At 44.3% G+C, this 27,298-nt stretch overlaps 1 protein-coding gene across 4 annotated transcripts; it reads right to left on the minus strand.

The window, feature by feature from the left end:
• Positions 1-5,749: 5,749 nt before the first annotated feature.
• On the minus strand, positions 5,750-25,839 carry LOC309381183 (zinc finger protein RFP-like). Of its 4 annotated transcripts, none has more exons than XM_081931894.1 (9): positions 25,686-25,791; positions 22,653-23,180; positions 19,072-19,167; positions 18,207-18,437; positions 15,475-15,497; positions 12,195-12,313; positions 10,860-10,892; positions 7,725-7,916; positions 5,750-6,625 (listed from the first exon to the last, which is right to left on the minus strand). In XM_081931894.1, exons 2-9 carry the CDS (start codon positions 23,055-23,057, stop codon positions 6,108-6,110), a joined length of 1,617 nt encoding a protein of 538 aa, XP_081788020.1. In that variant the 5' UTR covers positions 23,058-23,180; positions 25,686-25,791; the 3' UTR covers positions 5,750-6,107. The 4 variants fall into 4 exon arrangements, with proteins under 4 accessions (XP_081788020.1, XP_081788021.1, XP_081788023.1 ...); XM_081931895.1 differs by having other exon boundaries at positions 25,713-25,781; XM_081931897.1 differs by lacking the exon at positions 22,653-23,180 and having other exon boundaries at positions 25,686-25,839.
• Positions 25,840-27,298: the final 1,459 nt, after the last annotated feature.

Raw genomic sequence — 27,298 nt, forward strand, 5'->3', positions numbered from 1 at the left:
CTGGGTGTATGAATTTTATTATGGTGTTGGAAGAAATGTCCTTCTGGGTTCAGTTCCAAGTGGGGAAAAAGACACTGGAAACATGGAGGCTGCTTGGAAAGATGGTTTAATGGAGGACAGGATCACATGGCTTGAGCTCCTGAACAGAAAAGGGGGATCACATGCTTCCAGATGTTGGGTGAAGAAGAAGAAAAGATAGTGAGATGCTGAAAGTCCCTGGTTTTATGCTCTCTCTGGGCTTTCAACCTGCACTTGTATTTTGATTGTCAGGCTCCCATTGGACCATGCAGGGGCAACTCTGTAGGTTGTGAGTCCAAGTTTGGTTGAGCATTGCTTCTTCCCAGGTGCCCTGTGGTGAGATGGGTAAAGGGCTAATACTATCATGCCTTAATCCCATCACCCTGGAGTTGAAGGGGGAGATCTTTGTTATGTAGAATAGACTGACTCAGGCTTTTTAAATGGCCCATTGACAAAGGTGGGGGCTATTAAGAGTGAGTCTGCTTCCCACCTAAAACACGTTTCTCCATTTCTGATCCAGGGAAATATAATATTCTTCCTTTTCAATATTTCCCAGGATATTTCATTTTTCTAGGAGGGGGGGGATTAACTCCCTACAATGGAAACAATGGACAATTGCAACATCAATCTTTATTATAGTCACAGACTAGCAAATGCAGCTGTAACATACGTTTTCTTAAAAAAACGTAAGTGTTAAGAACAGTTACAATGATGAAATGCCAATACATTTTTTTTTAATTAAAGCTGTTATTTCTAAACCCCTTTTATTAGTTGTTTTATTTCACCAGATCCCGAAATAAATAGCATACTGTTGAATCTTATCCTCCAAGAACTGAGTACTTTATCTGTACTTCCCCTGTATGAGATGATACGATGCAAAGTAAAAGAAATATATGACAAGGAATGAACTCTGTGTGCAGGCAAGACACAGAGAATTATGATGGAAATAATAATAGTAATCATGTTAACAAGTCCCTTGGGCTTTCGTTAAACAAATGGAATGTGCTGGAGTGGGTCTTACAAATGAAGAGTACGAGTTGATTTTTACCGTAAGGAATTAAAGTCCAGGCTCTCTAATTTAGTTGCTCCTACCCTTCAGGCAGCTGCTCTATTCATCTGCTGCCCTCATCAAAAAAAAAAAACCTCTTGGGAAATTGTCTTAAAAAGTGACAGAGAGTTGGTATCCAAGCAATGTTTATTGGCTTCATAAACTGCAGTTTCAAAGCTGAATACTTAACAGCAATAAAGGAAAGGGTGTGTGTGTGTCTTTTGATGTAATCATTCAGTCTTACCATATTAAATTCTGGATCTAAATATGAGCAAGTGATATGTCTATGGAGATTCTCAGTCATCCAGCTCATGATTGCCTCAAAGGTGCTTTTTCAAGAGGCAACTGGACAAACACCTTGAAAAAAGCACTTTGGGACATGAGCAAGTTTATCCAAAAGGAAAATCCTGATCTGAACATTGAATCCTGTGGAAAGAATGACCAAACTCAGAGGAAGAGTGGGAGTAGGAGAAAGATAAGGGAAGAAGGAAGGGGAAGAAGGAAGGGGAAGGAAGGAAGTAGAGAAGGGAGGGAGGGAGAAAAGAAAGGGAAAATAAGGTGGTGCTACAACAGGAGGAAGGGATGGTAAATAAAGCAGGCCAAACTGCATATTATAACCTATTAAATGAAATAATAAATGTATAAGAATGATAAATGTAAAGAAGAATAACAATTATGTGAATGTATACTTAAAATAGTATGTAAGAGAACAAAAAATAAAAAATTTTCTGGGGGGAAAAATGACCAAACTCAGAAACAACTTCCAACCATTGCCTGAAGGATAGAGAGTTTCAAAACAAAGCCAACATTGCTGTTGTGTCAGGCCTGCCTCCGTTCAAAATCCCAAGAAAGAACACCATCGACTCCATTGAAGTAAAGGTACTTTTACTGAGTTTGAAATGATAGCGGCGAAAGAAAAGCAAGATCTGAGCCAAAAGCCATGAAAGTTACCTATTGAAAGTTTCCCCAAATGCCTCCCCCAACCCCCGTGGGACCCAGACTGAATGTCCAATCCACATCCCACCTAGTGTCATGTGGGGCACATCTTCAGGTGTTCTTGTCCATCTGGAGTTCTAGGACGGTTGGCCTTGCCCAGCGGTGGGATTCAATTTTTTTTACTACTGGTTCTGTGGGCATGGTTTGGTTGGCGTGGCTTGGTGGGTATGGCAGGGGAAGGATACTGAAAAATCCCCACTCCCTCCCCACTCCTGGAGGAAGGATTCTGCAAAATTCCCATTCCCTCCCTACTCCCTGGGGAAGGATATTGCAAAATCCCCATTCCCTCCCTACTCCCGGGGGAAGGATACTGCAAAATCCCCATTCCCTCCCTACTCCCGGGGGAAGGATACTGCAAAATCCCCATTCCCTCCACACTCCAGGGGAAGGATACTATAAAATCTCAATTCCCTTCCTACTGCAGGGGAAGGTTACTGCAAAATCCCCATTCCCTCCTCACTCCGGGGGGGGGGGGAAGGATACTGCAAAATCCCCATTCCCTCCCTACTCCCTGGGGAAGGATATTGCAAAATCCCCATTCCCTCCCTACTCCCTGGGGAAGGATATTGCAAAATCCCCATTCCCTCCCTACTCCCGGGGGAAGGATATTGCAAAATCCCCATTCCCTCCCTACTCCCGGGGGAAGGATACTGCAAAATCCCCATTCCCTCCCCACTCCAGGGGAAGGATACTATAAAATCTCAATTCCCTTCCTACTGCAGGGGAAGGTTACTGCAAAATCCCCATTCCCTCCTCACTCCAGGGGAAGGATACTGCAAAATCCCCATTCCCTCCCTACTCCAGGGGAAGGATACTATAACATCTCAATTCCCTTCCTACTGCAGGGGAAGGTTACTGCAAAATCCCCATTCCCTCCTCACTCCGGGGGGAAGGATACTGCAAAATCCCCATTCCCTCCCTACTCCCTGGGGAAGGATATTGCAAAATCCCCATTCCCTCCCTACTCCCTGGGGAAGGATATTGCAAAATCCCCATTCCCTCCCTACTCCCGGGGGAAGGATACTGCAAAATCCCCATTCCCTCCCCACTCCAGGGGAAGGATACTATAAAATCTCAATTCCCTTCCTACTGCAGGGGAAGGTTACTGCAAAATCCCCATTCCCTCCTCACTCCAGGGGAAGGATACTGCAAAATCCCCATTCCCTCCCTACTCCAGGGGAAGGATACTATAAAATCTCAATTCCCTTCCTACTGCAGGGGAAGGATACTGCAAAATCCCCATTCCCTCCCTACTCCAGGGGAAGGATACTATAACATCTCAATTCCCTTCCTACTGCAGGGGAAGGTTACTCAGCTATACATTTCCACCCCGAACCACCCCAATGAGGCCGTCGAAATGATGTCCCGGTGTCTGGAGGCCGTACGGGTCTGGATGGATGGCAACCGACTAAAACTCAACCCTTCCAAGACGGAGTGGCTGTGGCTTCCGGCCTCCCGGTTCAACCAGGTGTTTCCATCTCTGGCCATCGGGGGCGTCCAACTAGCCCCCATGGAACAGGTGCGCAATTTGGGCGTCCTCCTGGATGCCCGGCTGTCCATGGATAACCATGTAACAGCCGTGGCAAGGGGGGCGTTCCATCAGGTCCGCCTGATGCGCCAATTGCGCCCCTTATTGGACCGGGATGCCCTACGCACAGTCACCCATGCGCTAGTGACGTCTCGCCTGGATTACTGCAATGCTCTCTACATGGGGCTTCCCTTGAGATGCACTCGGAGACTACAGTTGGTCCAGAACGCGGCCGCGCGGGTGATTATGGGGAGGACTAGGTACTCCCCTGTAACACCTCTCCTGCGCGAGCTGCACTGGCTTCCTGTGGTCTACCGAGTGCGTTTCAAGGTTTTGATTATGATCTTTAAAGCGCTTCATGGCACAGGGCCTAGTTATATGCAGGATCGCATCCTGCCCCACACATCCCTACGACCAATTCGCTCACACAGAGAGGGACTTCTCCGGGTGCCGTCCGCCAAACAGTGCCGGGGGGCGACACCCAGGAGCAGAGCCTTCTCTGTGGTGGGCCCAGCCCTGTGGAATGACCTCCCCCGTGACATCAGGATTACTTCCGATCTCCGCTCCTTCCGTGTACAGCTGAAGACCCACCTCTTTCAATTATCTGGCCTGGCTCAATCGTAATTATTCTTATTCCTCCTAACTGTTTTTAAATTGTATTTTAAACGTTAAATCTTAATTTTATATCGGGTTTTTACAATTGGGGTATTTTAATGCGGGTCTTTTAACTGTCTATATGATGTAAATTGTTTACCTCCTCCGAGTCCGTGTTTGTGTATCTGTATGTATGTTCTGTATGTACGCCTATGTGTTTTATATATTTTCTGTGTTTTATATGCCCCATTGTACGCCGCCCCGAGTCCTACTTGGAAAGGGAGCGGCTAATAAATTCAAACTTATTATTATTATTATTATTACTGCAAAATCCACATTCCCTCCCCACCCCACTAAACTCTTTCCAGCTCCATTCTCCTGTTCAGGGCCACAAAAGAACACCCAGTCGATCAGCTGGGACTCAGGAGGCAACAAACAGATGGGGGCAGGGCCACTCAAAATGTTTGCTACCGGTTTCCCAGAACCGGTCAGAACCAGCTGAATACCACCGGCTGACTCCACTGTAAACAATTTTCAGCAGCACAGTAATTCTTGAAAGCAAACCTCCCTTTTAGTTCACATGCACCTTCATCGCACCAGTATACTTCTCAAACTCCAATGCCATGCCACCCACTCCCCGTTACTATGGCAGCCGGTAGCAAGCAAGCATCAAAGGGAAAACTTAGGCTGGAGATCCGGCTGACAAACAGTGCTGTCGTAACTTTGAACGGTCACGAAATGAGCTGTTGCAAGTCGAGGACTATAGGTAGTCCTCGACTTACAACAGCTCATTTAATGACCGTTCAAAGTGACTGCCGAGACCGAAAAAAGTGACTTATGACCCTTAACAACCATTGCAGTATTGTAGATCAAAATGCCGATGCTTGGCATGTGACTCATATTTATGACGTTTGCAGTGTCCCGGGGTCACGAGATTATCTTTTGAGAGCTTCTGACCAGCAAAGTCAATGGGGAAGCCAGATTCACTGAACAAACACTTAATAACTGGAATGATTCACTTAACTGTGACAAGAAAAGTCGTAAAGTCGGGCAAAACACATTTGACAAATGTCTCACTAAGCAACATAAAATTTTTCGGGTCAATTGTGGTCGTAAGTCGAGGACTAATTGTAAGAAAGAACTGTAAAGAAGGACTAGGGGAGACATGATAGCAGTGTTCCAATATCTCAGGGGTTGCCACAAAGAAGAGGGAGTCAAGCTATTCTCCAAGGCACCTGAGGGTAGAACAAGCAGCAATGGGTGGAAACTAATCAAGGAGAGAAGCAACTTAGAACTGAGGAGAAACTTCCTGACAGTTAGAACAATTAATCTGTGGAACAGCTTGCCTCCAGTTGTGAATGCTCCAACGTTGGAAGTCTTTAAGAAGATGTTGGGTAGCCATTTGTCTGAAGTGGTGTAGGGTTTCCTGCCTAGGCAGGGGGTTGGACTAGAAGACCTCCAAGGTCCCTTCCAACTCTACTATTGTATTATATTGTATTGTATTGTATTGTACCTGCACAATATTTTTCTAAAGCTGGGGGTGGGGGGTGGAAAGGAAGCAGACATAAACTCAACCAGTTTTAATACATCTCAGCATTGGAAACCACAACCATCCCATCACCTCGAGTTTCAGATACACAAACTTAAAACATTAACCCGTGCTCTATGTGAAGTGTACATTTAGAGTTTGCTTTAAAAGCTTCCCCTGTTTAAAAAAAAAAAGTCCTTTGGAAAGATCCTTGGTTAGAAGGAAGAAGCTGGTGTTTTGAATGAATTAGATTCGGATAAGAATCCGAAACAACAACAAAAAAAGGCAAACTAAGGGTGTGGTTGATGTGTTGCTTGTCTCCTTTGTAAGGATGCGTCATGGGAATTGGAGTGCGGGGCTTTTAAAAGCCCCCAACATCCTTCCTTCCAGTCAACTTAGGGAGTCAGGGTGAGAACAGCCTTGTGAGAGAGGTGAAAAAAAGGAACAATGGCCTCTTTGGAGACTGTGTTTGTGTAGGTATGATAAAGTATGCTTGCTTCATCGGCGTCGAAGAAAGACACGTGCTTCCCGGTGTAATTTAAAAAGACCCGAATCTTTCTCAGCTCCCGATTGGGTTGCAGCTGAGAACAATTGGGAGTCTCAAAAGCAAAATAGTCATTGCCACGCTTCCCGATGGCCCAGATGCCACTTTTGGGCTCCATGGAGATGGCGTTCTTCCTCTTCACAGATTTTCGAGCCACACCCACTGTCCAGTCCCCCTCGTCGCCCATGGAAATGTCCCAATAGTTCCGGCCGTCCTTGAACTCCTCGCAGCCCAGGACGCTGTAGCTCGTGTCAAATCGCTTGTGACTCTTTGGAAAGCATTGCGCCTCGTTTCCCAGCGTCACGCTTTTGCAGTCTTTCGATAGGATGAGTAGAGGGTGAGCCGTCTCCTTGTCTAAAGTTATCACCGCTGGAAGAGGGGAGAAGTAAAAGACGCAGATAAGCAAGCATGACGGTTGGGGGAGCAATCTTGGAGGCAAACACTGTGTTTCCCCGAAAATAAGACCTACCCCCGAAAATAAGACCTACCCCCGAAAATAAGACCTGCCCCGAAAATAAGACCCACCCATAAAATAAGACCAGCCCCGATTTTTAAGTCTGTGTCTAATATAAACCCTACCCTACACCCATGCGCTAGTGACGTCTCGCCTGGATTACTGCAATGCTCTCTACATGGGGCTTCCCTTGAGATGCACTCGGAGACTACAGTTGGTCCAGAACGCGGCCGCGCGGGTGATTATGGGGAGGACTAGGTACTCCCCTGTAACACCTCTCCTGCGCGAGCTGCACTGGCTTCCTGTGGTCTACCGAGTGCGTTTCAAGGTTTTGATTATGATCTTTAAAGCGCTTCATGGCACAGGGCCTAGTTATATGCAGGATCGCATCCTGCCCCACACATCCCTACGACCAATTCGCTCACACAGAGAGGGACTTCTCCGGGTGCCGTCCGCCAAACAGTGCCGGGGGGCGACACCCAGGAGCAGAGCCTTCTCTGTGGTGGGCCCAGCCCTGTGGAATGACCTCCCCCGTGACATCAGGATTACTTCCGATCTCCGCTCCTTCCGTGTACAGCTGAAGACCCACCTCTTTCAATTATCTGGCCTGGCTCAATCGTAATTATTCTTATTCCTCCTAACTGTTTTTAAATTGTATTTTAAACGTTAAATCTTAATTTTATATCGGGTTTTTACAATTGGGGTATTTTAATGCGGGTCTTTTAACTGTCTATATGATGTAAATTGTTTACCTCCTCCGAGTCCGTGTTTGTGTATCTGTATGTATGTTCTGTATGTATGTCTATGTGTTTTATATATTTTCTGTGTTTTATATGCCCCATTGTACGCCGCCCCGAGTCCTACTTGGAAAGGGAGCGGCTAATAAATTCAAATTCAAATTCAATTCAAAATAAGCCCTGGTGAAGGGGATGGGCATGGCCAGCACAGGAGGCAGCAAGCACGCACGGGCCAACGGTGTCCAGAAGCAGCCCACCTAGCACAGGTGTTGCTTACCTGTCCAAGCAGCAAGAGGAGGCAGAAGCAAGAGGGAGGCACACAATCCGGATGTGCCCCGCAAAACATGGGATAACAGGGTTGGTGGGCTGACATGACAGGTGGCCGCGGGATGGTCGTCTTCCCGAGGTGGCACCAAAAGCAAATGGAGGCACAGGCATGGTGGGAAGACAGGGAATCCGGATGTCAGGCCTGCAATTATATTCCTTTTAGGATCTTTGGCCTGCCACACTTTCTATTATTTTCCTATGCTGTTTCATTAGTGTACTAATTGGGAGGGGGGGAATAGAAAGGAGTAGAATTGTGGAATGTGTTGTTGTCATTCTTTTCTACAAGCCAAGGTCATCTTTCATCTCCGCACCTTGACACCTGACTGGAAGCAGAGGGGTGTAGATGCCAGCGTGGAAGAAGATTGGACCATGTGATGGATTTATGGGTGTGGGGATAGATCATGAACTTTCAACTGGGTGGAATTCCAGGAAGCAAATCAGAGTTGGAATTCCACAGATGTGCTAAGATGTCTGACTTATTAAATTGGAACTGTAAGGAAAGCTTTGCCTTGGACTCTGATTTAATTCTGCATGATACTTGGAACGCTGACACCGGACACACTTCACAGGCCATGGGAAAGTTGAGAGTCGGCAGGCTGGAGCGACCCCGTGGCCATAGGAGGCTCATTTTCGTGTCTCTCGGCTTGCTTGCAGGCCAAGCGACACGTCGGGATTGCCTGCCTTCCACCCCGCACCACTGCCTCCCTCTGCTGCCGGTGTTGCCTTTCGAAGACGAGCCTCCTATGGCTACGCGCCTGCTCAGGCCCCCGGACTCTCAGCTTTACAGCTTAGCACATCCGGTTTGCCTGCCTCCCCTCCCCATGGTTCCGCCTCTGTCTGCTGCTTGGACAGTTAATCAACTCACCTGCCCTGAAGTGTGCCAACCAAGGGCCAACGCGCTTCAGCTGCTGCCAAATACCGCCGGTCCCTGCACGCTTGCCACACCTTGTGCATGTGCAAGGGAGCCGGCCAACCCCGCCAGATTGATCACCCTGAAATTGTGTTTCCCTGAAAATAAGCCCAAGTGCTTATTTAGGAGCCTCCCAAAAATATAAGACCGGGTCTCATTTTCAGGGAAACACAGCTATGTAGGGCTGCCGCTTAGGGGCTGCAAAAGTGGAAGGACCACTACCATGTTTCCCCAAAAATACGACATGTCCTGATAATAAGGCCATACCACAGTTTTCTGGTGGGCAAAATATAAGCCCTCCCCCGCAAATAAGCCTCCTGGACAATCCCCCACCTCCGGCCAGGCAGAGCACCGATCACCAATCTAGTGGTATCCCGAAGGTGCCAAGCCACGGGAACCAGGGGGGAGGGCAAAGGTGATCGCATTGCTTGGCGCCTTCAGGATACCGCTAGGTTGATGAGCAGCACTGTACCCAGCTGAAGAGGGGGGTTGCCAGGCAGCTGCTCTCTTGCGAGTGGGCTTCCAAACCAAGTCTTCTGGCAGTGGCCGCTCTGGGCGTACGCTCTATGGGTGTGAGCCAGCTGCCGGCAGAGTGTACAACCATAGAGCGTACGCCCAGAGCGGCCACTGCCAGAAGACTCGGTTTAGAAGCCGCAGAAAAAGCCATGCAGCGGCAGCAGCAGAGGTGCTCTTCCTCTGCAGAGAGCTGGGCAAGGACATCGTGAGGCTGGGAGGCGCGCGGGCGAGAGTGGAACAGCTGCTCGAGCAACCCCCCTCTCCAGCTGTGCAGAGCGCCATTCACTGGCATTTGAAAGCTGCCAAGCCGCGGGAGCCGGGCGGCAGCAAACAGGCACTCACGTGGCTTGGCGATTCCAGTGAATGGCGCTGTGCCCGGCTGGAAAGGGGAGTTGCCGGGTGGCTGCTCGTGAGCGTGGTCACTTCATGGCTGCTGTATTGCGCTGCTGCGACAGCCATTCGCCCATGAGGCTGTGCCCGGCTCTTTGGGAGCCTGCTCCCAAGAGAGCAACCGCCCGGCAACCCCAAAACAATAAACCCCCTCATAATAAGGCCCAAGCCATATTTTGTTGGTAAAAAGAAAATAAGACCCTGTCTTATTTTCGGGAAAACACAGTAGACAGCAGTAGACAGTGTTCTGGTCTCTTTGCTGACCGCTACAGGACATCTGGAACCATGCAGCTCAGAAATTATATCCCAGCTGAATTGTAACAGCTCGACCAAAATTAGGTTGGGTGTGTGTGTGTGTTAAAAGCACAATGACTATATATGTATACTTTTCTGTTATATCGGCGGTTTTTTTAACTAAAAAGGAGAGAAATTAAATATGTATATTGAAAAGGAACTATAAATACCATCAACATAAAATGGAGCATTCCCACGGTCACATGATCAAAATGAAGAGGCTTGGCAACTGGCATGTATTTATGACGGTTGCAATCTCCCCGGGTCATGTGATCCCCTTTTGTGACATTTTGACAAGCAAAGTCAACGGGGAAGCCGCTTTCACTCAACAACGGTGTTACTAGCTTAACAACTATGGCAAGAAAGGTTGCAAAAAAGGGCAAAACTCACTTAATTGTCTCACTTAGCAAAGGAAAATTTGGGCTCAATCATGGTCACATAGAGCTTCCAAAAGAAACTCTAGCCAGTGAATAAAAAAAATAAATCCATAACAAATAAAACCAATAGTTAAACAATATAATCATAGCCCCCACCTCCCTCTTTAAAAACCATCTTTAAAGTCACAGAAAGCTGGTGTGATCAAATGTGGATTCTCTCATATCCTCTGCCTCTGAAAAGGCACATATGGAGGCAAATAGCTTCTTTTTTAATTAAATGCCATTCGGATGGCAAGAAAGAGGATTTATGCGGTGGCCCAGAGGTAGAGCTCTCGACTCACAATCAGGAGGCTGTGAGTTTGATCCTAGGTAGAGGGAGATATTTCTCTCTCTGGGCACAGTGAGGATATATACCTGTTGAACAAAACTCTGCATTGGCAACAGGAACGGCATCCGGCCAGTAAACACTCAGCTCCACTCGGTTGCCACCCCGCAAGGGATTATGGGTTCGTTAAAAGATGATGATGAAGACGGCAAGAAAGAGGTCTGAACAGCCTCCCACTCTCCTAATTTTGTCCAGGCTAGTCCAGAAACTTACCTTGCTGCAGGGACAACCCCAATTTCAGACTTTCTGGAGAAGAAAACGAAAGTTTGATCAGGCAGATTGTCTTCATTTGTTCTTTTTAATACCCTCTCTTACTCCCCCTGCTCCCTTGCAGATATGCAGATGGGCCTTCTTAAGTCAACAGTTCCCTTCCTAATGTTTGTGAATCGTTTTATTTCAAAGAATTTTTTATTTTTTTTTCTCTTACATACCAGTTTAAGAATACATTCACATGATTGTTATTATTCTTTACATTTATCATTCTTATACATTTATTATTTCATTTAATAAGTTATAATGTACATTTTGGGTTGCTTTATTTACCATCCCTTCCTCCTTTTGTAACACCTCCTTGTTTTCCCTTTCTATTCTCCCTCCCTTCTCTCCTTCTTTCCTTCTCTCCTACCCCTTCCTTCTTCCCATACCTTTTTCTTACACCTGCTCTTCCTCTTCCCCTTCCTATCCTCTCTCCTTCTCTTTCTCTCCCTTCCATCCTCCTCTCCTTACCTTTTTCTTCTTTCCCCCGTCTTCCTTTCATTCTCTCCTCCTCTCTCCCTTTCTTTTTCTATTGTTGTAGGTGTATATTTCAAAACTCAGTTTATGTTTCCTTGGGATGGTATTTCCGCAAACCCAAATATAATTTAGTACCATTTCTTATTCCCTTACCTTCACTAGTCTACCCTAGTTATGTTTCCCCCACCCTTTATATCTCACTCTTGAATATATACATATATATTTAATATTTTCTTTTCTGTTTTCCCCTTCTCCCCACCCTTTTCCATTTAATAGTTAATCATTTTATTTTAATGCAGCACTGAATAAGAAAATAACTGAGCTGACTTTATAAAGCACACAGGTGTGCAAAATAGCAAATAAATAAATCCTAAACTACAATACAAAGGCATTTGTTTAATGGGGTTTGGGGTGGCTGGTGTGTAGAAGCGTGACAACCGAGAGAGTCTGGTACAGCTAGTCCTCGACTTACAACCGTTCGTTTAAATGCCTGTTCAAAGTTAACAACAGTAGTCCTGAAAAAAAGTGACTTATGACCGTTTTTCACGCTTACAACCACTGTAGCATCAGCATGGTCACAAGAGCAGAATTTGGATGCTTGGCAACTGGTACTTACGACGGTTGCAGTGTCCCGTGGTCATGTTTGCGACCTTCTGACAAGCAAAGTCAGATTCACTTAACAACCATGGCAAGAAAGGTTGTAAACTGGGATAAAACTCACTTAACAACTATCTCACTTGGCAACAGAAATGTTGGGCTCAATTGTGGTCATAAGTTGAAGACTGCCGGTATATATTGGCCAGTGTCCTCTTTTACCTTGGAATTGCTTGAAGGCATTCTTCATAAAGATGTTAGCATCCCATAAGTTCCATACTTCCCACTGATTCTTAGGAGGGAAAAGCTTGAGATGTTGCAGAATCTCCTTCTTTTTACACCTGATAGGAAACGGGGTATTAATTCATTTTCTTTCTTTCTTTTTTTCATTTATTTATTTCCACTTATCGAAAATATCCATAGAGTAAAAGACAAGAAACGAAAAACAAAAAGGTAAGAAATATATACATAATCTCCAAATGTCAAGCCGGCCTCCCTCAGCAACCAAGAAAGAAACCACTTAACTCCCTTTTGCAGAATTAAGAGTACTTTTACTGGTTATGAAAAGATAGCAGCTAAGCAAAGCAAGATCTGAGGCAAAAGCGCGCGAAATCATATCAATATGTGACCAACCCCCTCCCCCTGGTAACCCTCATCCCACTGTCCAATCTGCAAATCCCTTAGGTGTTATGTGAGTTCCATCTTCAAGGAGCATCATCAGGTTGGTATGCAGGACGGTTGGCCTTGACCGACACCAAGCACTAATCTTCAGCTTGCGCAGTAGACGGTGAGACCAAAACTCCCTTTTTACAATCTCTCCTGTACTTAAACTTCCCCTCCCAAATACCAGCCCCCTCCTCCCCGTTTCCATGGCAGCCAAAAGCAAATAGCGAAACAGAGGCTGACACCAATCTTCCCTCCATAAATATTTTGCAAATCCCTTCAATGCCCCCCCTCATTTAATCCACATTTGTAATCATTTTCAAATCCATGAATCATCCATTCACTTTTGTCTTCTTTCAGTAAAAGTCCTTATAAGGTTTCCTATCTTCCCAAAAAGTTTTCGTTCCTTGTACTGTAGGAAGTTAGCACCCACTCACCCCTCCTAGAAAAATGAAATATTTTAGGAAATATTAAAAGGGCAAAATATTTCCCCTAAAAGGGAGGCAGAAACTCAGCCCCCGCCCTCCTGGGCCCCACTTTTGTCAATGGGCCATTAAGGCCTGAGCCAGTCTATTCTACATAACAGGCAGAGCCATAATAGGAATCTCCTTCAGGCAGAGCCATAATAGGAATTGCCCAAAGCCCTTTCATTACATCATCACCCAGCAAGAGTCAACCAAGCTTGGGACTCAGGACAGCCTGCAGAGTTGGCCCTGCATGGCCCCATGGGAGTCTGACAACCAATCAGAATACAAGCTCAAATCCAAAAGCCCAATAGAGGGTATAAAACCAGGGCACTCTCAGCATCTCTTCCCTTTTTGCCCAGCATATCAAGCCATGTGATCCTGTTCATCAATAAACCTTCTTTCCAAGCAACTTCATGAATCCAGTGTCTTTTTCCCCACTTGGAAACTGAACCCAGATGGACATTTCTTCCAACAGTACTTTAACCAAACAAATCAATTTTGCCTTTTCAGCAAACTCTCTACACTTTTACCATCCATTCCTCTATTGTGGGAATCTTATAATCCTTCCGCTGTTGTGCATACAATCAATTTGCGGCAGTTACCATATAGAATATCAATCTATCATGAGTATTTTTCAATTCAGTGTCCAGAACTCCCAATTAAAACGAGTCCTGATTTCCTTGAATATTAATTAGTATTACTTTATTGTCATTGTACGTATATACACAGTATAACCCTTACTACGAAATTCACATAAGACTAAGAGACCAGGCCCAACATACATGACCAGTAGCTTTAACATCTGTCATGAAATGTTTTGAAAGACTGGTGTTGAACCATATTCAGGCAAGTCCTCTCATCTACTTTGGACCAGGGATGAAATCCAGCAGGTTCTGACAGGTTCTGGAGAACCGGTAGCAGAAATTTTGAGTAGTTCGGAGAACCAGCAAATGCCACCTCTGTCTGGCCTCAGAGTGGGGTGGGAATGGAGATTTTGCAGTATCCTTCCCCTGGAGTGGGGAGGGAATGGAGATTTTGCAGTATCCTTCCTCTGGAGTGGGGAGAGAATGGAGATTTTGCAGTATCCTTCCCCTGGAGTGGGGAGGGAATGGAGATTTTGCAGTATCCTTCCCCTGGAATGGGGTGGGAATGGAGATTTTGCAGTATCCTTCCGCTGGAATGGGGTGGGAATGGAGATTTTGCAGTATCCTTCCGCTGGAATGGGGTGGGAATGGAGATTTTGCAGTATCCTTCCGCTGGAATGGGGTGGGAATGGAGATTTTGCAGTATCCTTCCCCTGGAATGGGGTGGGAATGGAGATTTTGCAGTATCCTTCCCCTGCCAGGCCTGCTAAGCCATGCCTACCAAGCCACACCATGCCCACCAAGCCGTGCCCACAGAATGGGTAGTAAAAAAAAATGAATTTCCCCACTGCTTTGGACCCATACCAATTTGTATATAGGAGTAATAGATCAACTGATGATGCTATGTCTATTGTTGTCCATACTGTATTGAATCATTCGTAAAAATAGGGAACATACGTAAGGTTGTTATTTGTGGATTATATCTTTGCCTTCTATACCATTCTACCCAACAGGTTCTTTCTTAAAATGTCCAATTTGGGTATAAATCAGAGGATTTGTTTGTTGATAGATCACAATCAGTAAGGATGGGATCTCACCATTCTTCTACTCTGACACAGGAGCCCCCCCCCCCCCCGGGTTGTGTGCTAAGCTCCTTCCTTTATTCTCTGTTCACACATGACTGCACCCCATTGTATAACACCAACGCAATTATTAAACTTGCGGATGACACGACAGGAGTGGGGCTCATTAATAAGAACAATGAGTCTGCTTATAGAAAGGAAGTACAAGGGCTGACATTGTGGTGTAAAGAAAATAATCTTACACTTAATACCCCAAAAAATTAAAGAATTTATAATTGACTTCAGGAGGGAGAAAGATGTACATTTACCATTGTACATAAATGGCGAGGAGGTGGAGAAGGCCATTTTCGCCCTCCCCAGGCTTCAGGAAAGCCTCCGGAGCCTGGGGAGAATAAAAACTCCCCCCCCCCTCCAGACATGTGGGGGGGAGGTGTCACTCACGCATGCACAGGTGGGTGGGGCACGCGTGCACACAATTTTGGCACGCCTCTAGAAAAAGATTAGCCATCACTGACCTACATGATGGAAGTGAGCTGCATTTTGGAAGCTGACATGGTCCTCCAGCAGTTATATGTACAGTCCAGTTTTATGATATCAGGTAGCTTAAGTATATAGTTCCAATGCATTTCAAGAACAACGGGACAAGGAGGTGTATATTCATCATTGCTGCACATATTATCTCTTGTTTTTTTTTGGATCAACATACCTCTCTAGAGTGCTGCTTATATCCTAGAAGAGAAAGAGAACAGTTTCAGTACCGGTCGCAGACCATTCTGAAAGTTAAAATGTTGATAGCAACTCATATTTGGGGTTAATCAAAGAACCATCCACTTAGCACAGGAAGGAGAACAGTTAAACATCAGAACAATCACTGATAAGATGCTCAAGACCCACCTGTTTAGTTTAGCGGGCCTGGCCTAATCCCGATCTAGTCCCTCAATTCTGTACTTTTAAATTTTTGGGGTTGTTTTAAGCTAATTTTTAACTTTTATTACCCTGTACAGCCTTATAGTTTAATTGGTTTTTAAGTGTATCTATTTTATATTAGGTTTTAATGTGGTGTCTGTACACCGCCCCGAGTCCCTTCGGGGAGAGGGGGCGGTCTATAAATTTAATAAAATAAAATAAATAAATAAATAATAAACCTGGAATGACGATCATAATTTCTTGCACTCATAAGTTGAGGCATCACGTGACCAAATTCAAAGTTACAACTGTTTGTTTGTTTTTATTACGACTGTCATTACATGAACATCGTGGTCCTTAAGTGAATTCATTTTTCCTCGTTGTTTTGAGGGTCTTTTTGCTGGAAATTGGAAGAAAACACTAGCCCAAAAATAATAATCATCACAAATTGCAATCACATGACCACAGCCGTAAAGGTGAGCAGGTTGCCAAGTGCCCAAAATGTGATATCACAGTCCAACAGGTGTGCATGTGTGCAGCCATCATAACTCCAAAAACAGGTTGTTAGTAGGTCTAAGGCAGGGGTCAGCAAGCTTAAACACCAAAGAGCCATTTGGACCCGTTTCCCACAGAAAAGAAAACACCGGGAGCCACAAACGAACATATGCAAGTTGAATTAAACATTCTGTTTTCTTCTGAAACTTTTCTTTTCTTGGATTTATCCATAGCTGGCCTACTGGGGGGTGTCAAAAAGCTCAATAAATTGTATGGCAGCCGGTATCACACATTGACGATTGTGACGCAAGTTTTGAGCGATGAGGAGCCGCTACAGAAGGATGAAAGAACCACACGGGGCTCAAGAGCCGTGGATTGCTGACCCCTGGTCTAGGGAAGCCCACTGTAACTTCAAACAGCCATTAAGCAACCTGTCTAGGATTACCTGTATTGAGACACCTGAATTAAAGACACCTTTGTGGAACGGTTCAAGTTGCCTTTCAGCACAGAAAAGGTAGGGCTTTTGTGGCCATCCAATTACAATTGAGCTATACTTTCTAGCCAATAGCCAGGTGATAGATGGTAGGATGTGAAGATCAGAAATATCTAGAACAGAATAAGAGAGTTGGAAGGGACTTTAGAGATCTTCTAGTCCAACCCCCAGCTTAGGCAGAAAACCCTGCACCACTTCAGACAAATGGTTATACAATCTCTTCTTAAAAACTTCCAGCGTCCCACAACTTCTGGAGGCAAGATGTTCCACTGATTAATTGTTCTAATTGTCAGGAAATTTCTCTTCAGTTCTAGGTTGCTTCTCTCCTTGATTAGTTTCCACCCATTGCTTTTTGTTCTACCCTCAGGTGCCTTGGAAAATACAATACAATAGTAGAGTTGGAAGGGACCTTAGAGGTCTTCTAGTCCAACCCCCTGCCTAGGTAGGAAACCCTATACCGTTTCAGACAAATGGCTATCCAACATCTTCTTAAAGACTTCCAGTCTTGGGGCATTCACAACTTCTGGAGGCAAGCTGTTCCACTGATTCATTGTTCTAACTGTCAGGAAATTTCTCCTCAATTCTAAGTTGCTTCTCTCCTTGATTAGTTTCCACCCATTGATTCTTGTTCTACCTTCAGGTGCCTTGGAGAATAGTTTGACTCCCTCTTCTTTGTGGCAACCCCTGAGATATTGGAAGACTGCTATCATGTCTCCCCTAGTCCTTCTTTCTCTTAAGCTAAACATACCCAGTTCCTGCCAACTATTGTTTTAGCCTCCAGTCCCCTAATCATCTTTGTTGCTCTTCTCTGCACTCTTTCTAGAGTCTCCACGTCTTTTTTTATATTGTGGCAAACGAAAATGGCCTCAGGTTCCCACTCCTGCTAGGAGGAGGGTTCACTAACTACAATGTGGAACATACTTCTGAGTAACCCACCTAATATTGTGCCAATGGGAACACGTAGGCCAGAGGTGTCAAACTCAAGGCCCGGGGGCTGGATCCAGCCTGTGGGGTGCTTGGATCTGTTCCGCGGAGCCGCCCTGGAAACAGTGAAGGATTGACCCGTGGTGCCTCTGCCAGCAAAAAATGGAGGTCGGAAGGGCCACAGCTCTGTTTTCGCTGGCACAGTATTGCAGGCACCGCTAACACAAGTGATATTGAGCTGGCCATGCCCACTCTGGCCACACCCATCCACCTGCCCCCCCTTCATGGTCAAACAAAACCCTGATGCGACCCTTAATGAAACCAAGTTTGACACCCCTGACATAGACCCTGGCAGTCTAGATGTAAATAAACTATAATTCCCAGCATTCATCACTTTTTGAACATGCTCATTTAGGCTGTTGGGAATTGAAGTTCATGGTCTGCAGAGCCCCAGGTTTCCAACTGATAAATAATGAATAGAGGAGTAAGAATTTGGTGTATGGTCTCCTGCTTGGGTGGGGGGTTGGACTAGATGACCTACAAGGTCCCTTCCAACTCTATGTATCTATATTTAGTTATTGTGGTAATAAACCTCTCCTGGGAAATATCTCCCAGCTTACCTGCAGGAGGTCATTTGCTTGCTGGCCACATTTCTTTTGCAATTCTCGCATCATCTTATCGCAAGAAGAGAATTGCCAAAAGAACTCATCCATTCGTTCCTCTCGTTTCTGGGCGGCATTCTTCTCCACCTCGCTGATTTTGCTGATCTGAGTGTATTCTTCGCTGTTCAGAAAGCGGCGTAGCTCCTTAAACGTATCCTCCATCTCTTTCTTCAAGGTCTCTGTCGCTTTCTTTGGGAAGTCCACAAAAAGAAAAAGGTGTCAACCCTGAAGCTGGGCTGACCGAGGCCATTTTGAGACTTCAGTGCTGACACATTGGAGAAGGATAGGAAGGGGGCAATAGAGATAGTTGGGGTGTTGTAGTCAAAGCAAAATAATTTCTCTTGGGAATCAAGGACATTCCTGCAGGTGCTTGGAAGGAGGGAACTGGAGTCACCTAGCAACTGGACATTATCCTGATTGAACCATGTGATTGATTGTTTTGAGAAAGTGACAAAACTTTTACTTTGAGTTAGGTGAAAACCATGTGAATATTCAGAGTCAGTTTTCACCAGCCTGTGCCAATATGACACAATTTAAGGAAACTCAAGCCTCGGACTCTTCTTTCTTCCAAGCCTCCAGCCCTCTAATCCACTTTATTGCTCTGCACTCTTTCTAAAGTCTCAACATCTTTTTTGCATCGTGGCAACCAAAACTGAATGTAGTATTTAGATTTGTTCCATATTAGAGACCAAATTTCGAATACATCATGGATCAGATTCCTCCAAATGAAAGATGCCATTCTACACATTTACGAATTAAAGGGAATTTACTTTAAAAAAAAAAAAACCTTACATAGTGACTTGCCAGCAACATCAACACTTACGATTACAGCTAGGCATTCTTTCTCTATACACGATTTATGCTGCAGAATTGCACTTTTCTGAGTCTCTATATAAACAAGGAACTCACGGAAATAAACCTGAAAAGAAAAAAAAAAACTATAAGTTTGTTGAGAGGATCATCTGTCATTAATAACAGGTTCCTTCATTAAAATCAGTAGTCAAATTGTTTTAGTTCCATCTCTTTTGCTTTAGAAAGCTACCATTTTCATCACCGCAAACAAACATTTCTTGATAGGGTTGCCAGGTCTGCTTCCAAAAAATAGCGGACAAGCGGGGGGGGGGGGTTAAGTAGTAAAAAAATAAAAAAACTCTTCTCGTTTCTTTGCAGAATTCGAAAATTTGGCAAAAACCTTCAGCACTACATTTTCAATATCAAAAGATAACTGCTTTACTGCATTTTTTGCGCTGTTGTATAAAATGTGATTATTGCAATGAGCAGCTACAATATTGTCATTTTCCAGCAATAATTTTTGGTAAACAGATTTGTTCACTCCATAGTTGACCGATGCATCATCTGCTGAGTAAGCTGAAACATTATTTATTTCCAATTCATTATCACTAAGAACTCGACACAGCTGATTTTTTATTGATGTAGAATCTTCGAAAGAATCCTCATAAAAGTCTAAAATTTTCACACACAGTCCTTCTTCACAAGTAAAATATTGTGCAACAACGGGATACATTTTGCAATTTCCCTTGTTTGATGCGTCAGTGGAGAGAGAAAATGGAATTCCAGTTTTAAGATCATTGAGAACCAACTCAATAGAAAAAGGATACGAAACCTCATTGACAATAGCTGATGATTTGGTTCTCCCACAAGACATCTTTTTCACAATTTCTGAATCATCAAAAATTTGCTACATTAATGGATATTCGATCTTTGTCTCATTCTAACTTATGAAAAAAAAGACAAAACGCGATTCTCCTATCCTTATTCTCTTAGACTGTACAGCTTTAGATTACGTACCATTTCATCATAAAGCTTTTGAATAAAAAAAAAGTCTACTATTTTGTGAAAAAAAATAGTGAACATAATGTGAAAAAAGCGGACTGTCCGCTCAAATAGTGGACATCTGGCAACCCTATTTCTCGAACAATGGCCTATTTTTCACTTTTTTGTTCCCCAGACTTCTCAGCTTCCCCCATTCACTTGGGGCCAACTGAAGGTCAAAGAATCACACAAGATTACAATAAAAATGAGGAACCGATGGCTTTCTTGGTGTTAGGGACTACAACATTCAAGAGCCCAAAATAGCTAGGCCAAGATTTAAGAGGGAGACACTGTAAGAGCAAAGTCAGGTTAGGTACGGTTTTTGATTAACATGCAGGTAGTCCTCCACTTACAACAGTTTGTTTAGTGACCATTCAAAGTTACAACGGCACTGGAAAAATAATGACTTGTGACCATTTTTCACTCTTACGAATGTTGCAGCATCTTCATGGGGTCATGGAATCAAAATTTGAGTGCTTGGCAACTGACTCGTATTTATGACAGTTGCAATATCCCAGACTCGTGTGATCCCCTTTTGTGACCTTCTAATAAGCAGAGTCAATGGGGGAAGCCAGATTCACTTAACAACCGTGTTGCTAACTTAACAACTGCAGTGATTCACTTAAACTAATGTGGCAAGAAAGGTCGCAAAATGGGCCAAAACTCACTTAATGACTATCTCACTTATCAACACAAATTTGGGGCTCACCCGTGATCGTAAGTCGAGGACTACCTGTATTTTATTAAAAGGCAGAAGATTTTGAGAGCTGTAATTCACTTAAAATGGGACCAGTAATTTGGTGACATAGCGGGACCACGTGTTGGCCAAACCTGCCTTAACCCAACCATAAGGTAAATGTAAAGGTTCCCCTTGCAGTTATGTGCTAGTCATTCCTGACTCTAGGGGGCGGTCGTCATCTCCGTTTCAAAGCCAAAGAGCCAGCACTGTCTGAAGATGTCTCCGTGGTCAAGTGGCTGGCATGACTAAATGCCGAAGGTGTACGGAACTCTGTTACCTTCCCACCAAAGGTGGTTCCAATTTTTCTACTTGCATTTTTTTACGTGCTTTTGAACTGTTAGGTTGGCAGAAACTGGGACAAGCAACGGGAGCTCACTCCGTTACACAGCGCTAGGGATTTGAACTGCCGACCTTTCTGATCGACAAGCTCAGCCTCTTAGCCACGTCCCTCAACCCAACCATAGTTTAGGGCAAATAATGGGAGGAAGTGGCACTGCATACGGAAATTACCATGTGTGTCTGAAAGAAAAGCTTTTTAGAAATTAAACAAGCAAATACATTAAAATCTGAGCTTTTCAATTGTGCAGTACTTGTAACTATCCCATCAGCTTATCAAATCATTACACCATGTAATAAACTCCTTTGGAAGGAAAAATATATGCAACAGATGTATTTGTCTTTCATGCTTTGCAATTCAAGGAGTCAAAATTCTCCAACTAGGCATCTTGTTTTTTTACTCAACAAATGGGAAAGAGTTCAGTTTTTAAAGTTTTCTTCATTTTTTTTAAAGAAATCCATTTCTGGCACATTTAAGTCACTGTTTCCCCTCTTGGTAACTTTAAGATGTGTGGGGTCCTTGGTGCTCTCTGAGCTTGCTTGTTTTTGTGCACGCGTTTCACTACCCAACTAGGTAATATCATCAGTGCTAGTTACCTAGTTTGGATAATGAAAGAGGTCTGCAAGAAAACAAGCAAATTCAGAGGGCACCGAGAACCCCTCATGTCAACCCTGAGCTACAAATATTCACCTTTAAGATGTGTGGATTTCAATTTCCATAATCCCACAACCAGCTTCTGACCCATGTTTTTGTCCACTTTTTAATTTTTTTTAAAAAAAGCAGACCATTATTATTCCAGCATTTTAGAAACAAGGATTTCCATCCACCCACCTTAAAGTCTTGCGCTGCTTGCTCCAAGCATATCTTTTCTGGCACATTTACTCTGTTTCCCTGAAAATAAGACCTCCCCGGATAATAAGCCCAATCGGGCTTTTGAGTGCATGTGCTAAAATAAGCCCTCCCCCCCAAAATAAGCCCTCCCTGAAAATACTGCAACACAGCAGCAGCCATGAAGTGACCACGCTCGCCACCTCCTGCACCTCAAAAATAATAAGACCTCCCTGAAAATAAGGCCATGCGCTTATTTTGGGGGGGGAGAAAATAAGACCCTGTCTTATTTTCAGGGAAACAGGGTAAGTCATTGTTTTTCCCCCACACACAATAATTTTAAGATGTGTGGGGTCCTCGGTGCTCTCTGAGCTTGCTTGTTTTCTTGCAGACATTTCATTACCCAACTAGGTAACATCATCAGTGCTAGTTACCAAGTTTGGATAACGAAAGAGATCTGCAGGAAAAGAAGCAAGCTCAGAGAACACCAAGGACCCCTCATGTCAACCCTGAGCTACAAATATTCGCTTTTAAAATGTGTGGATTTCAATTCCCAGAATCCCACAGCCAGCTCCTGTCCCAGCTTTTTGTCCACATTTTAAAGAAACACAAACCCAGATCATTATTATTCCAGCATTTTAGAAACAGAGGATTTCCATCTACCCACCTTAAATTCTTGGGTTGCTTGCTCCAAGGAGATCTTGACGTGACCTTCGTGATCTTTGGATCCAGCACACCACTTGCAGAAGGGGGCTTGGTGATCTTTGCAGAAATATTTCCAAGGCGCCTGATGTTTCTCGCAGGCCTCTTTGCCTCCTGCCTCCTGCTTCAGCTGTTCGAGCAACCTTGCAAATTTTTCCAGGGATTTGTTTGGGAGAACCCCCTCTGTCTCGCTGGCCATTTTGCACTCAGGGCAAGTGTACTTCAAGACAAACTCTCTCCAGTATTTCATAACGCACTCGTGGCAGAAATTGTGCCCGCATTGAAGCAGCACGGGGTCTCTGAAATACTCCAAGCAGATGGAACAGGTCACTTCGGAGCAGAATGCCTTCAGGGTGATCTCCTGACTCATGGTGCCGATGACGAGAAGCTGGAGGCCCGTTTTGTTCTTCTCAGAGGATGTAATAATGCTTGAGCATCAAAGTTTAGGGAGAGCTCCCTTTTTTGTTTACTTATTCATTTATTTTTGCCACTCCTGCAAAGATCAACCTATACAGACGGAAAAGGAAACCAGAGCGAGGTGGGATTGTCACCCATCTTGTTTGGTGGGATTGTCTTCCAATCCCACCAAAAAGTTTAGTTGTTAACAAAATAACTGAGTTGGAAGCAGGGCTGGGTTCCTGCCAGTCTATAGAAGAGGTTCCACAAATCTACAGTGCCGTTTAGAACTGGTTCCAGCTCCCTCTCCCCACCCGTCCGCACATCATCAAGATGAAGAGCGAGAGGAGGAATTCTGGGAGATGAAGTCCACAAGTCTTAAAGCTGTCAAGTTTGAACACCCCTGGGGTTTTTTTTCTAAAGGGTTAGGGGTGCAAGGGTCTTGTAACGTGACAGCTTTAAGACTTGCGTGCTTCAAATGCCAGAGTTTCTGAGCCAACATTTTGGTTGCTAAGCAAGAGCGTTGTTAAGTGAGTTCCATCACATTTTACAAGTTGCCCACTCCCACCTGGTCATATGGCTGGTAAGCCACTCCCACAAAGCAGGCCACATCTACAGAAGAGGTTCTAAAAAAATTTGAAACCCACCACTGGTCGGAAGGGACCTTGGAGGTCCTCTAGTCCAAGGGTGTAAAATTGGATTTCTTCAATATCTGTTAAGTGAGTTTTGCCCCATTTTACAATGTTTCTTGCCACAGTCATTAAGTGAATCACAGCAGTTGCTAAATTAGTAACCCGGTGGTTAAATGAATCTGGTTTCCCCATTGACTTTGCTTTTCAGAAGGTTGCAAAAGGGGATCACATGATCCCGGGACACTGCAACCGTCATAAATGCGACTAAGTTGTCAACCATCCGAATTTAGATCATGTGATCATAGGGATGATGCAAAGGTCATAAGCATGAAAAATGGTCCTAAGTCCCTTTTTTCAGTGCCATTGTAAATTTGAACGGTCACTAAGAGAACTTACGTTGTAAGTTGAGGACTACCTGTATTTGGTTATAAATATATTTAAAATCAAATAAGCACTTAGCTATTATACACTACTAAAATACTTAAATAATATTTACTATTAATTAACACCATATCATATCTCCAAGGCCTCCAAGTCAATAAATAACACTGCAATTAATTTGTTATTTATGCTGCATTGCACATCATTACACCATGGTACAGAGGCAACTCAGTTTGATTCCAAAACCTAGATGAGGAAATAGGAGGGGGACTTATCAAATTTGCAGATGACACTAAACTGGCAGGAATAGCAAATACTCCTGAAGATAAGCTCAGGATCCAAAAAGATCTCCACAAACTTGAACAATGGGCCCTATCCAACAAAATGAATTTCGATGTGGAGAAAAGCAAAGTTTTACTTTTAGGCAGGAAAAATCAAAGTATAGATTAGGCAAGACCTGGCTCAAAAATAGCAAATGTGACCAGGATCTTAAGAGTCCACGTGGATGATCACTTGAATATGAGCCAGCAGTGTGCAACAGCAGTGAAAAATACTAATACAATCCTGGGTTGTATAAACAGAGGCATAGAATCAAGATCACGTGAAGAATTAGTACCACTTTATAAAATCCTAGTAAGACCACACCTGCAACCAATTTTGGTCACCATACCATAAAAAAGATGTTGAGACCTTGGAAAAAGTTCAGAGAAGAGCAACTAAGATGATCAAAGGCCTGGAGACTAAAACATATGAAGAACGGATGCAGGATTTGGCTAGTCTAATGAAAAGAAGGACTAGGGGTGATATGATAGCAATTCCAGTATTTGAGGGGCAGCCACAAAGAAGAAGGAGTTAAAGTCCACCCATTTTAAACTTGCCAAAATTGAGAAATGTTGTACTATAGACTCTCCCCACCAGGGCTGTGGAAGAGGGAGGAGGCTACCTTAAGTGTACCTTTCTCCAACTTGTAAAACAGAAAGGGTCTCTCACCCAAAATTGTTTCCAGCTTGGATAAAGTCTTAGTAAAGCACATCTGGAGAACCGCATCCAGCTTTGGTCACGTTACTCAAAAGTTGTTGCAACTTTGGAAAAAGTGCAAAGAACTAAGATGATTAAGGGCCTGGAGACTAAAACATGTGAAGAAAGGTTGCAGGATTTGGCTAGTCTAGAGAAAAGAAGGACTAGAGGTGACATGATAGCAATATTCCAGTATTTGAGAGGCAGTCACAAAGAAGAGGGAGTTAAATTATTCTACAAAAAACCAGAAGGGGCAGGACAAGAAACAATGGTTGGAAACTAACCTAAGAGAGAAGCAACCTGCAATTAAGGAGAAATTTCCTAACGGTGAGGACAATTAACCAGTGGAACAGTTTTGCCTTCAGAAGTTGTGGGTGCTTCATCACTGAAAGGTTTTAAGAAGAAAGTAGACAGCCACTTATCTGAAATAGTATAGGTTCTCCTGCTTGAGCCGGGGGCTGGACTAGAAGACCTCCAAGGTCCCTTCCGGATTCTATTCTATTCTAAGAAAACCCGGATCCATTCAACAAACCAGATTTAAGACGAGAGAGCAACCCATTTACTATAAATACCCAAAGCCAGAAGCAAAACGTCCGGACCCGGCTGTTGGAAAGAGAAGGGCAGAGCGCATTCAGACACACGGGCGCCAGGGAGGGGGACCGGCGAACTGCACAGGGGGGGAAATCGAAATCGCCGCGAAAACGACCCCTCCCTTTCATTAGGAACCAAGCCTGCCCCGCCCAACCAGCCGCTGGCCACGCCCACCTAGAATCCTCATACTAGAATTCTCGGGGGTTTCCCCCGCCCCTTGCCTTTGATCTTCCCGCTCGCCCGCTCCCACCCACGCGGAGTCGCTAACCGCGGATAAGAGTGCCTTGACTGCTTCCACCTTCCACCGGTGCATCTGAGCCAGGTGGCTTTGGAGTCGCGATTGGCCCACGTTGGCAACCCCGGTCACAGACAGAGCTCTTCTTTCCCGCGTTTTAAGCTTTTGGGGTGTTTTTTTTCCCCTCTATGGAGGAAATTGGAAATAGATAAGTCCTCGACTTACCATCTCAATGGAGCCCAACGTTTCTGTTGTTCAGCGAGAGGTTTGTTGAGTTTTGCCCCCTTTTACGACCTTTCTTGCCACCGTTGTTAAGTGAATCGCTGCAGTTGACAAGTTACTAACCTGGTTGTTAAGTGAATCTGGCTTCCCCGTTGACTTTGCTTGTCAGGAGGTCGCAAAGGGGGATTCGCATGACCCTGGCACCCTGCAACCGTCATAAACATGAACCAGTTGCCAAGCGTCCAGATTTTGATCATTTGACCACATGGATGCTGCAAAGGTCGTAACTCTGGAAAAACGGTCCCAAGTGCCTTTTTTCAGTGTCGTCGTAACTTTGGTCACTAAATGAACTGTTGTAAGTGAAGGACTACCTGTTTTGAAGGAACGTCTCACCCACCCACCCACCCACCCAAGAAACACAATACGTAGGCTTGGAAAGACTGTGTTCTGTTTTCTAAGGGTCTTTGAACTTTGCTGTTGGAGAAGACTTCTGTGGACAGGTGGACAACCAAGAAAACAATGGACACCTTGGGCAGCTTTAAGATGTGCGGACTCCCAAGTCCCAGAATTCCCCAGACAGCATAAGAGTTGAAATCCACACATCTAAAAATTGCCCATGGAAGGTTGAGAAAAAAATCAACTCAAGAGTTCTTGCTGGAGGTATAAACGATAGGTTTGAATTCTATTCCAATTCTATTCTAATTCTATTCTAATTCTATTCTAATTCTATTCTGGCACACATTTCTTCACATTTAAACAGGAAGTAAAATTGGAATTACTCCATGCAAAAAAGCAATTTGTACAGACGAGCAAAAGCTGAACGACAGAATCAGGCAAAGGTAGTCTCACTTTATTCATGCAAGTTTTATTTTGGGCTTCATAACAAGGGATGGGCTCAATCAAATCTGACAGCTTTAATTTTCAGATCGCCAGCAATGGAGAGGTATTCCACTGTATCGATGTCCAGTCTATTTGGGAACATGAGTTCTTCCCCCTTGTGCATTTTCACAAGGATTTGTTTGGCATCAAAGCAGATAAAGAGCTGGAAGATATGAAAAAGAAAGTCTCTTGAGATACAGTTTATTACATTGTTCAGACGCTATAAAGTTTGTGAGAAAGAGTGTGTCCGTTTGGTGT

Source organism: Natrix helvetica (assembly GCF_964273705.1).
Source record: "Natrix helvetica genome assembly, chromosome: 1".
Classification (NCBI taxonomy): domain Eukaryota; kingdom Metazoa; phylum Chordata; class Lepidosauria; order Squamata; family Natricidae; genus Natrix; species Natrix helvetica.

Excerpts from the sequence above, each read along its gene's own strand:
- LOC309381183 (XM_081931894.1), bottom strand. The coding sequence starts at position 23,057 with ATGAGTCAGGAGATCACCCTGAAGGCATTCTGCTCCGAAGTGACCTGT. Across the intron at positions 19,168-22,652 it reads AAGCAACCCAAGAATTTAAG|GTTTATTTCCGTGAGTTCCT; the intron begins GTGGGTAGATGG and ends TTTTCTTTTCAG. Across the intron at positions 18,438-19,071 it reads AAGAATGCCTAGCTGTAATC|AAAGCGACAGAGACCTTGAA; the intron begins GTAAGTGTTGAT and ends GACTTCCCAAAG.